The sequence below is a fragment of the Patella vulgata genome, chromosome 6 (genome assembly GCF_932274485.2).
Source record: "Patella vulgata chromosome 6, xgPatVulg1.2, whole genome shotgun sequence".
Classification (NCBI taxonomy): Eukaryota; Metazoa; Mollusca; class Gastropoda; family Patellidae; genus Patella; species Patella vulgata.
This window is the reverse complement of record NC_065884.2, coordinates 57,681,575-57,696,526: the sequence shown is the minus strand read 5'-3', so window position 1 is coordinate 57,696,526 and position 14,952 is coordinate 57,681,575. Positions and strand designations below refer to the sequence as shown.

Here is a 14,952-nt window from a genome sequence, read left to right as displayed (position 1 = left end):
CATCTAAATTATATTAAATGCATTCATTTGTAAAAATATTACAATTCAACATTTTTTTCCTGGTGCAATTCAGATTTTATCCCCTTTTAACCCAACTTCACTACAATTTTCCCTGATAAAAAACCCCAAAATAAACTGATAACAGTTTATTGTCGGTTTTGAAGTTAATGTTATGGGCTTGTTTGTAGTCATACAATTTTTAACTACAAAACCTGACTGCATTTTTTATTTTAACTTATTTCGTGGTTGAAGGCATAATTTGCTTTTACTTTAAAAGCCTTTCTTCAAAGCATATCATACTGGTTAAAGATTTTGTATAGACTTATATAAATTTTAATTAGAATTTTGTATTATTTAGAATAATATTGCAAATTACACTGTAAATATGTGTATAAGAGGTTATTTTCTTGTCCTTTGTAAGGAAATGAAAACAGCATTAAGTAACTGATTTGAAATTTAATAGTTCAATATAAAGTACAACTGTATTTATTAGAAGAGATCTTATTACAGATGACTAATGTTGAAATTATGATTAGGGTATTATAGAGTCAGGATGATGACACAGTAATATCAAACTTATCTCATCAATATAATGTTTATTATATGCTAAAAAGTCATATGCAATTATATATGAAATTTTCATCATTTGGAAACGGATTAATTAATATAAGCTTTGTAGCTTGTTTCTGAATCCATATAATTTATTATGTATTGTATATTGTGTGTAATCATATGTTAATAAATATTGTTTAAATCAAACAATGATATATTTCTAAGCTTAGTAATGTTTAACATTATCTGTAGTTCGACAACTCGACTGACATTTAATCAAAAAGGTGAACGCCTTAAAATCAAACTAAGCTGACGACATCAGAATTCCATACATAATAGCATTGCACAATTGAATCTTTCAAATTAAAGGAGCTAAATCCCTATTCTTTGGGACCTAGAAATTGACACAAATGGGTCGCCACGCATATAATAATGTAATATGAATGTATATAAACTGATTTACATTCAAATGTTTCTGTCCTGTAATTTCTAATTAGTTGTGTTCGGCAAAATACGCGAAAAGTCCAAATTAAATGGCACTCTTTGGCATCTGGTAGTATTCTCCTGAGGGGTATGTTTAGCCTTGTTCATTGAGTTGCTTCATTACAAATGGCGCTCGAAAGCATTCTGGCATACAATTCAAGTGCCAATTTTAAAATGTTCATTTTGTCCTAAATATTGGCTATCAGAAGCCCATCTTTTCACGGTAAGATAACAACATCAATGTTGATTTAAATTGACCAATAAGTCTTCTTTGCAATGTTGAAGACTGTGAATGATATTGAGTTAAAGACTTGCGACCTTTAACAACATGAACATACACCCACAATTTTATATCAGATGACTGTATTAGCTGGACAAAGCCGTCTCGAGACAGTTTAATAACAAAGTCTAACAGAGTTTTCATTTCAGCTATATTTGCCAGTTTTGACTGATATTCAGGTTGATAGTCAAAATGTATGGCATAAAATTAGGTATTTCAGAGAATTAACATCAAAACACATTAAATACAGTTAGATTTACAGTTTTTATGGATAAAACAAGTTGGAATTAATTAAAAATTTGAGATAATACAAAAGACTGTCATATTCTGACCATTTAAAGTAAACAAAATGTGCAAACGATTGATTGGCTGAAAAAACCCATGAAGATGAAACTTTGGTCTATAACAAACATTTTTTTTTATGTACATACACAGTATATGCCTATCTATATTTTATTTAAAGATGTCGAAAATGAACATTAATTTTAAGAAATCGACTACAACAAAATGTAGACCATCTGTCCATAAGGACCATATGGATATAATTAAGGAACATAATTATCATGCATTATAAAGTTGGATAAACTTAAATCCCCTGATCAGCTGTTAAAAGAGTTCAAAGGTTAAGTCAAGACTAATGAATTAATAACACCTAATCATGAACACTGTCTAACAATGTTAGTTATATAAGACATAGCGTAGATACAAAATAGATGTGAAACACTCTGTAAACATGTGATCACCTGCACTAGAAAACATTAACACCAAGTGGGCATGGTGTGTCAATATGGATATAACATATAGTCCTCCTGCACTTACTAATAAAGTTATGTAACTTCTGTTGAAAATGATCATTATCTCTTCACTTATTAGTTTAACATAGCATTCAGCCAGACCCCTTTGTCTGAGCCAGACATAGGCCATGTTTAAACCACAAAGTTCAAAGGTTGAAAAGGCCTTGATTAAACATTTAATTATTGATTTTATGATCTGACATCCATAACAAGTCTCTTATACAACTAACCTGTAGACATTCTACTTAGTCAACTTCAAAAGCCATATAATCAATAAAAATATCAACGGAAGGAAAAATTTCATTAGTCAGCTTTTAAAAGTTCAAACGTTTTGTTTATCGAAGGATGGTCAAACTTTAAAAATGTTGACAAGTGCATGGCTAAGTTTACTTAACATCTTAGCATGTTAAGCTACATGTACATGTAGATATCCTTTTTATCCTTAAATGCACTTATATTTGGATGCCCCATTTGATATACACACTATTAATTTAACATATACACAATAAACAATATATAATAAAATACATGGATTCGGAAACAAGAGAGAGAGAGAGAGAGAGAGAGAGAGAGAGAGAGAGAGAGAGATTGGGTTTAAGTCCACTTGACACAAACTAGGTAATTTCGGGACTAACATATGGTTTAATTTTATTTCAATAATTCTCTTGCGCATAGGGGTCTTTAGCAGTGGGAGGAAACCGGAAGACCCGGAGAAAACCCATGAGGCTGGACAGGCGACCCTACTCCTTGTCACGTACAGGCCTTATGATACAGCACGCACATGCTAACCATTCGGCCATCCAACCCCCCTATTCGGAAACAAGCTACAAAGCTTATATTAATCCAATTCCAAATGTTAATAAACCAAATAAAAATTGCATGTTTAAACGGCATAAAATGTATAAGAATAATGAGATAAAGTTAAGTATATTTATTGCATCACCATCCCTGTCAATACAGTCAGTATGGCATCATTATCTTCACTGTCATCAAAGCAATTGCCAAGAGGCAAAGTATAATCAGAGAAACTAATAGCTTGCTGTCAGGTAGGAATGTCCCATTTGATTCTGCATTAAGTTAGATATCTTTTTTTTTGTCCTTGAGTGCATTTATATTGTGTGTAATGGAAAGAAAAGGAAATGCATTTTTGTCTCTTTATCACAACATTTGGGTCATTTTGAGACTAACAACAGTAACAGTTATATATTGTTATTAGACTAAAAGTAACACTTACATATTGACTGTTATTAGACTAACAGTAACAGTTACATATCGTTATTAGACTAACAGTAACAGTTACATATCCTTATTAGACTAACAGTAACAGTTACACATTGTTATTAGACTAACAGTATCAGTTACATATCAATATTAGACTAACAGTTACATATCCTTATTAGACTAACAGTAACAGTTACACATTGTTATTAGACTAACAGTATCAGTAACATATCCTTATTAGACTAACAGTAACAGTTACACATTGTTATTAGACTAACAGTAACAGTTACACATTGTTATTAGACTAACAGTAACAGTTACATATCAATATTAGACTAACAGTTACACATTGTTATTAGACTAACAGTAACAGTTACACATTGTTATTAGACTAACAGTAACAGTTACCTATCATTATTAGACTAACAGTAACAGTTACACATTGTTATTAGACTAACAGTATCAGTTACCTATCATTATTAGACTAACAGTAACAGTTACATATCGTTATTAGACTAACAGTAACAGTTACATTATTTCCTTTTCACCTGTGAAATGCTGGGAAGGAGAATTTCGACTGAACATCATAAAATTTTCATTCAATTCCATCTGCCAAGGATTCTTTTATGTGAGTCTTATGTTGTACACACTTGTACTTCTGTTGTACTTTCTATATGCCCTATATATATTTATATAGAAACCTTAGCTGCCTAGATTCTGCATGAAATACTGCATGCATCGATGCACCTTTTGAAATGTAGGTATATAACATGTAATAAATTATAAATGTCAATCATTTTAGATTATATCAGACCATTTTATAATACACTTGAAAATGAATACCTGTCTTTTTATTTTAATAATAAATTATAGGATAAAACAATTAAAATTGGTTTATAAAAGAACTTCTGTAATAAAAGCTCGGACAAGTTGACGTCGGGGTATAAAGAGTTCATTATCAAATACAAATAACATATAAAGTACTGTTATGTAAGCTAAAGATTGACCTCAAGGTACTGAGGTACTACTCCACACTCTAGAAACATGATCAAGTCGTGCTAAAATTACTCCTAATTCAAGCTACTTGATGGTCTCATACTTGATTTCACATGGCCTTGTGTCAGTGAACATCCTAAATGTCAGTGTCATATTACCATACTGCCACTGTTCTACTGACCTCATTAACTATAAATATCCCTAATGTTATTGTTTACATTCCTCCAATGTTGTCATATATATATATAGTTTGACCTAGCATTACTTATCATAGGTTGTTAGCATTAGAAATTCGGTGAAGTTTTTCTAAGGGCTTGAACCACTGTGTTATTAAATCAATATACAATAGCTAGTATAAGATAAGTATATTAATAAAAAAAGCAGTCAATAACTAACATTTTCTTAAAATTTAAACATATGTATTCTTATATTTGTTCAGAAAATATAAATCCTCTCTCTCTCTCTCTCTCTCTCTCTCTCTCTCTCTCTCTCTCTCTCTCTCTCTCTCTCAATTAAAATTTAAAACTAAGGCAAACAGAATTAAGTCAGTGAAGTTTTGCCATGAGTTCATCCATTGTTTTATTAAATCAAAGCTAACAGTGGCTGATAAGATAAGAACAACTATAAATAATGCGGTTAATTTTTGACATATAAGAAGTACCCAGTGTGACCCAACACACATAAATTCGGTGAAGTTTCTGAAAAGGTTCGTGATGCATGAGTGTCCGATATCAATACAAACAGGGACTGATAACAGTGTCAAAGTCAGGATTTTGCAAGTGAGGGGGGTGGGGGGAGGGTAGGGGCTAACCTCCCAATATTTTCAATAATTTTCTGGTGATATATGTGATTTGGAGTATGTCCTGGAATCACAGAAAAAACAGTGCAATTTTTAATCACAGCCCTCAGAGTTTTAGTTCTTTAAAAACTGATTCATAATCATATTGCCTTTTTGGATGGCTTGTGCTGTCCCCTAACAGCCCCCGGATTGATGCCCAAATAAATATCACAGAGAATTTTTTTATATTCCATCAGAGAAGATGGGGGGGAATGGCACTGAATGTTTATCACAATCGTGTTGGTCAATGTATAAATTAGTTAAAGAGTTTTTAATTGGTTTATCAATGCATTGTTTTATAAAATGAAAACAACCAGAGGGCTGATAAGACAAAAGTATCCTATACTTTATAAGTATTGTGTAACATTATTAAATGGGTTAACTTAAAACCGTGACTGTCATACCTAAGTTGGTCATGTGCAATAGGAAATCAATAGAGGCTTACTACATACACTACACTGAAAATATTATTAAAATTGAATAAGTCATAAAAGTGAAAACCAATAAATTATGTCTCGTTGAATACAGCTGTTATTTATTCATTGCATCCCGAGCTGTTACTGCATTTGTATATTAAAATTCCACAAATAATAAAGCGATAAATATCTGTTAAATTACAGCTAAGCTTGGTTAATAAATATTAACTTAGAGAGAAACAGAGTTGAAGTCCACTCAACACAAACTAGCTAATTTCAGGACTAACATATGGTACAATATTATTTCAATAATGCGCTTGGACGTATCGGTCTTTGGGAGTTCAAGGGGGGGGGGGGGTAGACCAAAGGACCTGGCAAAAAAAAAACATGAGGCAATCCGTATTCTTTGTCACGTAAAAGCTTGGGATTGAAACCATACCAGTACAACTTAAATCATGTAACAGACATTACAATTTAAAGCACACTTGTTTGACAACTTGACCCTAAACCCCTTCCTATATTAAAATAGTAAAAGTGAAAACAATAAATTCTGATTCATAATATGGCAACTCATGAATAGTTTTACTTGGTTGGTTAACACTTATGCCAATAATGTATTATTCAAACTAAAAACCAATAAATATAGACTATAAAACTACATGTTACTTATCAATACATATATCATGTGATGTATGTATGGTTATCAGCATGTCTATCACTGTGATATATAACACAGTGACCAACGGAGATGTTTAACATCTTGGTATGTTCTAGTTGCTTTCAGCTGGTTTGATGTATACTTATTCACTTGTTTACAACAAAAACAGTACAATCAATATATGATAGATATTACATGTACTTTGGGAAGAATTTATCGGTCAGGGTTAAGATGGCCCAATAGCTTGTGTAATGCCAAAGAATTTTCTAGGAGTTTAATCATTATGACGCCTTATCATCCATCTGTGGAACAAATTCTTCAGAATATATCTGTGATATATTCAGCAGTTAGAATACATCAAACAAATTAGATATCTTACTAAGTCTGGTGCATCATTTTAAAGGGGGGGGGCTTACTTTTTAAGTTATTTACTTTTATTTTTAAATGTATTTTCATTAATTTATAAAAACTTTGGATTTACTTTGATATTACCCCAAAAGTTTGAAAATAAAATTGACAATTTACCACAATTTGTATTATATATTCCTTTGTTATTACTGGAGTATATTACTATATTTTTTACTGTTTAAACTGGTATATTATTCAACTTATACAAGTCTGTTCCTGTAATGTTGTATTCTATATTATTTTTGTAAGAATACCTGATAATCATTAAAACATCAATGATAAACTTACCTTACAATCCAATAAGCCAACAACATTCTCATGATGAAGATCAGACAATTCCTGAAATATTAATTTAGTTTACACAGTAAAACCAGAAACGCTTCTTGTATGATATTATGATGAAGATAACATGTCTATGGGAAACAGGAAATTAATGTGATCTTACATATGTTGCAATTTAAAAACTGTTATGTTTACATAAACAACTCACATGAAATAAATGCTACCTTGTTTTACATGTGTGATTTTAATTATCTTTCCTTCAAATTTCAAAGACAGACTCTAAAATATTTCAAAGAATCATTGTTTTAATACACGGCCAATTTGAATTGGATTGGGACCTTGTTTGTTTTGTAAATAACATTAAAATGGCATAGATTCGTGTATTTTTGGCATGAAGTAGTATCTACTACGAAAACTGGGAGCAGCCTTTGAAAAATCCTGAAATTATTGCTTTGTTACATGGGTGTCTGTGTCTATGTAAATTTGTTTAGATCCCCTGTGTAGATATATGCTGATTTAGTGCTCCATTGCAAACAGTTTAAGCCAAAACATAAACCAAAATTAGTAAACTAACCCTACTTCTGCTTAAACAAAAAAAATAATCGTTTAGATTTTTCGCACCTCTAATCGAAATAACTTATCTAATCAACCCAATATATTTTGACCTACATGTAAAGCAAAGAGGTTTATCGCCTTTAAGTGTTTCAAAAAAAATTTGAAGTTTCCATTTGTACAATGTAGCATATCTAAATGTAAAGGAAGAAAAATTCATTCCATCAATAAAATGTTAACAGTTCAACTGTAGTAGTCTATTGTCTTCATACCTTGAGTATTTTTATTTCCTTGCTTAGCAACTGTTGAGACTTGGCAATGTTTTTCTTGGTTATACTTTTTATAGCCACAGCAACATCAGGCTTCTGTCAAAAGAGCAATCAATAACATTGCATTATATTAACATAAATATAACATAAATATACAATATAAATACAACAACTGGAGAAATATACAATATGATTAGTGTATATTAAAAATGTATTATATTAGTGGCATTTGATGTGATAACCTACATATTACCAAGAAATAATTCTAAGGATGACAACATACAAAGTTAAAATCTGACTATAATTCTATCATCTTTATGCTCATAGATGTTATTAACATTTTATCATTGGCATAATCAGGATAAAAAAAAAATCATCATCTAACTTAATACAATGTATATGTAATTGATATCCATTAGAATTAAGTCTTATTATAGATAAAATATTTTGGTGTTCTGGTAATAATGAAGACAATGCCAACTATAATAGAAAGCTTTAATTAATAAAGTGTGAGAAACTAATTGACGATACAAAAAAAACACAACCCACTAAAGATTGGTTATCCTGAAAACACTAAATTATCAACTGTAGTAGTCACACATAGGCATTAGATTGTTTCCCAAATTAAAGAGAAATGCTATTAATCAACCAGTTTTATGGACTGTTGAAAAATTACAACACTTGCATCAAAACAAAGAACCGGCGGATAGATATGGAACCACCCACCCACCTGCCTCCATGGAGTTAAAAAATGTTAACATACTTCCATTCACGATACAACATTTAATTTATCATTTTCTATCCACAGGTTATCCTGTTGAAAGTTTTATAACAACTTGAGGTGAGAGAGAAATGGGGTTTAATGTCCACTCGACACAACTAGGTCATTGCGGGACTAACATGGTATAATTTTATTTCAATAATTCGCTTGCGCATAGGGGTCTTTAGCAGTGGGAGACAACTTGAGGTATTTATTGAAGTGTCACTGAGGTTAATCAGGAGAACACATAACAATAGAAAAGCATTAAATGTGACTGAATAATTAATCCATAAGTGATAGAAATGGACAATGGTGAGTGTGTATACTGGTCATGGTCTGAGTAACCTGTACTTAATATGATACAAGATTAACTGGAAAGTTGGCTGACCACACCAGGTGCTAATATATTCTAGTACCATACTTACATGATATATGAACCATATAGGTGGATGATACAGGTGAAAGGCCTAAAACCTGGGTTCATGGTCAGACTTAACTATTATAATAAAATATACCAACCATATATAATGATAAAAATATTAAATATAAAACTAGGATACCAGTATTATGTACATGTACATTGTATATGAAGTGTGTATTTTGTATTAATGAAAATATAAGCCCATGGATTGTTTTTCAATCCTTAAAATCTATTTGCAATGAATGTATACTTGAATAAATACTGTCCACGCTTGAAACATTTCTTTCAAGGGTCATTTTGAGCTTTTGTTGAAGGATTTGTAATAATAAAGACCAGATTTAAAGGGTTTATCTATACATTATATTAGTAACATACATGAAGTTCATCCATAGATTTACTGTGTTCTAGTATTATAGAGGTAATTTTATAGTTTTAGTTGTACTGACTGGCTGGATTTAAAGGTTTTTTATGTTATTGTATATAATTAGGTAAAATGAGCGCTTCATTTATAATTAAGGGTCATTTCAAGCTTAAGGGATTAGCTGTGTCTAATGAAGGGCATGATTTATTATTTCAGTTTATTACAGATAAAATGAATACTTCTTACATATGTATTTCAACATGAGATCATCTTTAACTTAAGGTACTAAGGACCCTTCATTTGTCAATATCACAATGATTGACAGATAATATGCTAAGTATATGTATATGTATACCAAAATATTAAATAACAATCTTGTCTATAACAACATGCGAGAGAAAGAAATAGGGGTCATACCATCCACTCAACACAAACTAGGTCATTTCAATACTAATATGGTTCATTTTTAGTATGTGTAACTGTGGAAGGAAACCTGAGGATCCTGAGAAAAACCCATGAGGTTGGACAGTCGACCCTACACCTTGTCACCTAAGAGTGGGGAATAGAAACTATGACACTTGACCCAGCCATCACATGAATATATAAACTTGATGCAAGAAGCTTGTTAATATTTTTGTAAAATCCTATTTTTTCTAAATGCTTGTCTTCAGCAATCCAACTGGGTGTGGGAGGGTTATGTTGTAAATTTACATGACATGTCCTTAACGTAACGTAAAGTAGCTTACACCATTTCAAGAATATCAATATAAATTCAACTTGTTTTGAGCGAATCAGTCTAAGAAGGAGAAATGACCCTTAAATATTGTTGCTGTGTTCCTTTGTTGCAGTGTTCCCATTAATGGTCCTTGGACATAATTTCAGTTCGATGTCAGTGTCTGGGTCACTGAAGTCAGCCTAAATCCTACAGGATATCAAAACATTTTGATGGTTTATTTCTCAACAGATTGTACAGAAGTTATTGAATTATCTGAGATAGTTAAGATTTGATGATGTACCTACATGTAGGTGATATATACATGTAGTAAATCTAACTTTGACTCCAGTTATGAAAATGCAACTTCAATTCTTGTACTTTTACTAACAGAGAAAAATCATGATTTATCTAAGCCACTTAAAATTTGGTGACTGACAAAAACAAGAAATACACTTTATTAAACTTAAATGTTTTTTGATGAAAACTTAAAAACTTAGTAAATTCTCACAATTTTTGACAGAAATTTTGGTCCATAATATTTTTCTTGTTTTGCTTGTTTCTACATACACATGTAAATGTATGTATTTAATTGTACTTATATGTATTTAATTGTACTGTTTATTTTTTTTTCTATCTGTGGTTTGATATGCAGTCATTCTTCCAGATAATATTAACAAAGGAACGTCTATAGGTCAACTTACACATACATGTAGATTTCTAATACAGAAAATGAACCCAGTAATTAATAGGAGTACAGTATAAAGAGTCATTCAAGCTTGACAATGTCAACAAACGTATTAAGATCTCATTTTAAAAGTTCTCTTGCTCTAACATGTAATTCAAACATGTAATTTTCCAAGAACCTGTTTATTTTTTTATATTCTTATTTATGTTTAGACTTGTCCAAGACATATTAATGCATTTATTATACTAAATTATATTTTGATAGGACCTGGGATTTATTTTTTAATCTAAATAGTAGCAGGCATTGATTGTATGGTCATATTGACATGAATGAGAAAGGGTGCGAAAATATATGTGCTTTTTTTCTCCTTGTCAGGTACAAATGTACTATCAATTTCAAGACTGTGTATTAATCATATTTGCCTAGCATCTCTATGTACATTGTATTATAAGAGTAGGGCAATCCAAAAGCAATGAAAATCACTTTAAACACAGTAAATATACATATATATAAATCATATTACACAATGTTTCAAAGCCCTACAAATAAAAACTATAGTCCACCACATTGTACAAGTGTATTCCACAATAAATCACAGTAAATACACATGCCTTATAATAATACACAGTCTTGCAAGGCCTTAATTAGAATAAATGACCAACAACAAAAACTTATTGTACTGTTCATTAAAAGTACTTATTACCAGATAACCCCCAGTAAATATTCAACCCATGCTTTAGAATACACACAGAGTAAAAATGTATTTTTTACTCTGTGGAATACACAAGCCCAAGGTTTAAAAATGTGTATTTCTATGATTTATTCATATAGCTATCATCAGAGTAACATTGCCAAATACATCTATATCTATGTATGTTCCAAAATACATGTATCTGATGTTTTATTTTGAGCTTGTTGTTTGTGATACATGTATATTGTTGTAATACAACCATGTAAAAATATTATAAACTCAAGTCAAAATTTATGCTTTAATTCAAAATCAAACAGGATGATAAATAAATAGCATTCAAGAGTTAAGTATTTCAGATCAATCTTATCGAAATAATAAACCATGCCCCAGACGTAGTTACCAGTATTTTTTAAAGATTATTAAATAAATATTCATGCTCCTTTTTTCATTTTCAGTAAAATTCAGTCCATGCAAGAGTGTAATAAACTGTGAATGTGATGCATAGTGAGCAGAATCTCTCCCAACAAAGAAACATACAGCAGTTGACACGGACCTTGTTGTCTACATGAAATCATTTATTTTTCAACCCTTCCTTCAAAACTTATTACTCTTGCAAATTTGATAACGATGGCTTCGCTTTTGTAATAAATACACAATATTCATGACTGAGTGATAGTTTCATATTCTGTGGAATAACACAGATGATTTGATATTCATTAATAAAATATCCTTTATTTAATAAAAGAGAAAAAATGATCATGCAAGGGGGAAAATAACATCAATTTATGGCAGTCATTGACAGCAAATGCACAAGGAGAGAAAGATTTCGGACAGAATATATAAGAGGTAGTGAATTTGAAAATATTTATGCACAATGAGGCAAAGAATTTGGAGTGGGAAATTACAAAATTGACCACATCTAAAAAATTGAGAATGATAACAAAAGCTTTTACTTTCAAAAAAGACACATAAAAATATTTAAAATAACTTTCAAAAAAGTTAAGTGATTCAATTAAAACGTAAGTTTAGAATAGTGAGTCACAGAAAAATAATATTTGTACATGTAGGTACGATGAGAAAATTTAAATAAGATCTTGCATGAAAAGATGACAAATTAAATAAATCTATTTTAAAACTAAAGGTGGGGAGTAAAATATAACTCTATTGTTGTTACATGTCATGTTGTAGATACAATGTATGTAAATAGAGTTTATGATCTAAAAATAGGCCTTACTAAATGTCTATATCAGTTTGAACAACGTGGCCTTCTGTACATGTACAACTATTACTTTTATTATTGTTATGGAATATGTCACTTTTGTGACCTCAGTTCTGCGATGTACATCATAACTATTAAATACCGGTCATAGGGTAGTATAATAGTTTAATTATGGTATTTCCCCAACACTGTTGGATGCATTAAATTAATTAACAGAAACTGTCACGGCACATAGCCCACAAATTCCAGAAATTGGAAAATTAGGAACAATTTTTGAATTTCTGAAGAAAATTTACCCAAAAAATTTTCATAACAGTATAACTCCACCTGCGTTTTTTTTTGTACATGTACATGATTAAGTGGAGATTAATTTCAAATTCTGACTTCAATTTAAAACTTAAATTCTGAATTCTCTCTTTTATGGTATTTTGAAATCGGCCTATGGTTACACTTTGGTAATATCTAACATGTATGGCAGCAAGCTTGACATACATGTTTTTAGGAATTATTAGTCAAAGATCTTTTTTGTAATAAAAAGAATCATTTTTAGGCTTAGGCCTAAACTTATGGTTGAATTTTTTAAAAATGGGTGTCTTCACAAAGTACACTGACAAATGACAACAAAGAAATTTGTGCGTGAAAACGATTCACAATAGCAGAAATTTATCAAAGTTTAATTATAAAAAAATGAGGGTAGTTAATGATGCCAACCTTGCCGGATATTTTCAATCTCTGCAATACAAATAATCTTAAAAATAATTTGCAATCACCTGGCAGGTAAGCTTACATTGTGCACTCAGATTTTAATTAACATGTATAACATAAAAAAAATTCAAAATATTAAATGCCAATAAAAGCCTATTCAATGATCAAAAATTCCAAATTTTATATTTTATAAGAGTAGAATAAATAAGGGTGAAGGGTCAGTTGGCCGGTTGTATGATGAATATAGGATTTTATTTTCACTGAATTAACTTCTAATTGCTATTCTCAAATATTATGTCTACACATAAGGCAGATGTGTGTAGAGTTGTGACTGTATGCATCTTTCACTTCAGGGTTATCCGACCAGCTACTGTACAGACACTGTTGTCGGTCGTTGGTATGATTAAAAGAAAAATACGATACATGACCTACTTGGAACAGCACACTGACAATGCATGATTGTGATTTTCAAACTGGGACCACCCACTGAATTTATGCATTATACACCAACAAAGCAATGGCATGATGCAATATCAAGCAAGGCCATTGAGCTTTAAAGTTAGAACTTTATGAACTTTTGTATTTACTAAAAAAAAAAGAAAGTGTAACCTACAACACAAAATATTAGTGTTAGTACATGTACTTCATTTGCTATATTTTTTAAACTTAAAATTTATGTAGTTATGTAGGCTTCTACTACTGTAAAATAAGAGAATGAAAACATTTATTTTTGCTACTTTTAATAATTTAGACTACTCACTACTCAGTAGGTTCCTTTAATACTAATAATAGGAAGCAATATGTACATAAACTCAAGATGGGGTTTGATTGTCAATTGGATTTCACAATGAAATTCTTCATATAGTACATGAAATCCATCAACACAGTCATCCAACAATTCATTGCCCCATTTCCTTATCAATAAGACTGAAGAATATGGTATTGCTGTATCTACCATCCATCTGATCTAAATACCCATCTTCATATCCAATAAGATTGTCCCACTAATCTCTGTCTTAAAATTCTCCAACTTGAAATTGATACCACTAGTTTACCAAATGGAAGAACAAAAGACTGGGTGTCATTAATCATTTTGAATAAACTGAGGTCGAGGACTGTCATTCTTAAATTGAAGTTTGTCAGAACCTTTGTTTTGGTGAGCTGAAATCTAAACTTCTTGGTTCTGTCAACAAATACATACCTTTCTGTATCTTCCTTTGAAGACAACTGCAAAGGCACCATGTCCGATTAAATCTTTTTTGTTATATTCGTAATCTCCTATTATCTCCATCTTTCAGAATGAATATTTATCATGGAAAAATTAAAGTTATATTTTGGTTTGACAGGAATGGCCAATATTTTTGACACTCAGCCATATTATTATTGCAACCAAATTATGATTACATTATTCAAGCTTTGCTGAAGCCATTTTGTTTCATTTCAACTCATAATGAGGTCGTAGAATCTAAACAATGACAATCAAACCGTTATAATCACAAAGATTCAAAACACAAAGAGAAATATTTCTTCATAGGTACGTAATTTTTCTTCGTTTGTACTAAGTTTATCGGTGGCCACCTGATTATGTTTAGGTTTTGACCAATTTGTAGCGAGTAAACATCCACAGCAGAACATAGTTCTCAAGA

General features: G+C 30.8%; 1 protein-coding gene across 2 annotated transcripts in view; it reads right to left on the bottom strand.

Moving 5' to 3' along the window:
- Positions 1–14,884, bottom strand: part of LOC126823414 (serine/threonine-protein kinase ULK2) — a 37,266-nt gene extending 22,382 nt beyond the window's left edge. The window contains exons 1-4 of one of the 2 annotated variants that reach the window (XM_050552244.2): positions 14,508–14,884; positions 13,313–13,333; positions 7,753–7,845; positions 6,935–6,985 (exon numbers count right to left, since the gene is read on the bottom strand). In XM_050552244.2, the coding sequence (XP_050408201.1) occupies positions 6,935–6,985; positions 7,753–7,845; positions 13,313–13,333; positions 14,508–14,597 (255 nt within the window). In that variant the 5' untranslated portion in view covers positions 14,598–14,884. The remainder of the gene's footprint in view (positions 1–6,934; positions 6,986–7,752; positions 7,846–13,312; positions 13,334–14,507) is intronic. The other variant, XM_050552245.2, reaches the window with a different exon arrangement.
- Between the last annotated feature and the right edge of the window lie 68 nt (positions 14,885–14,952).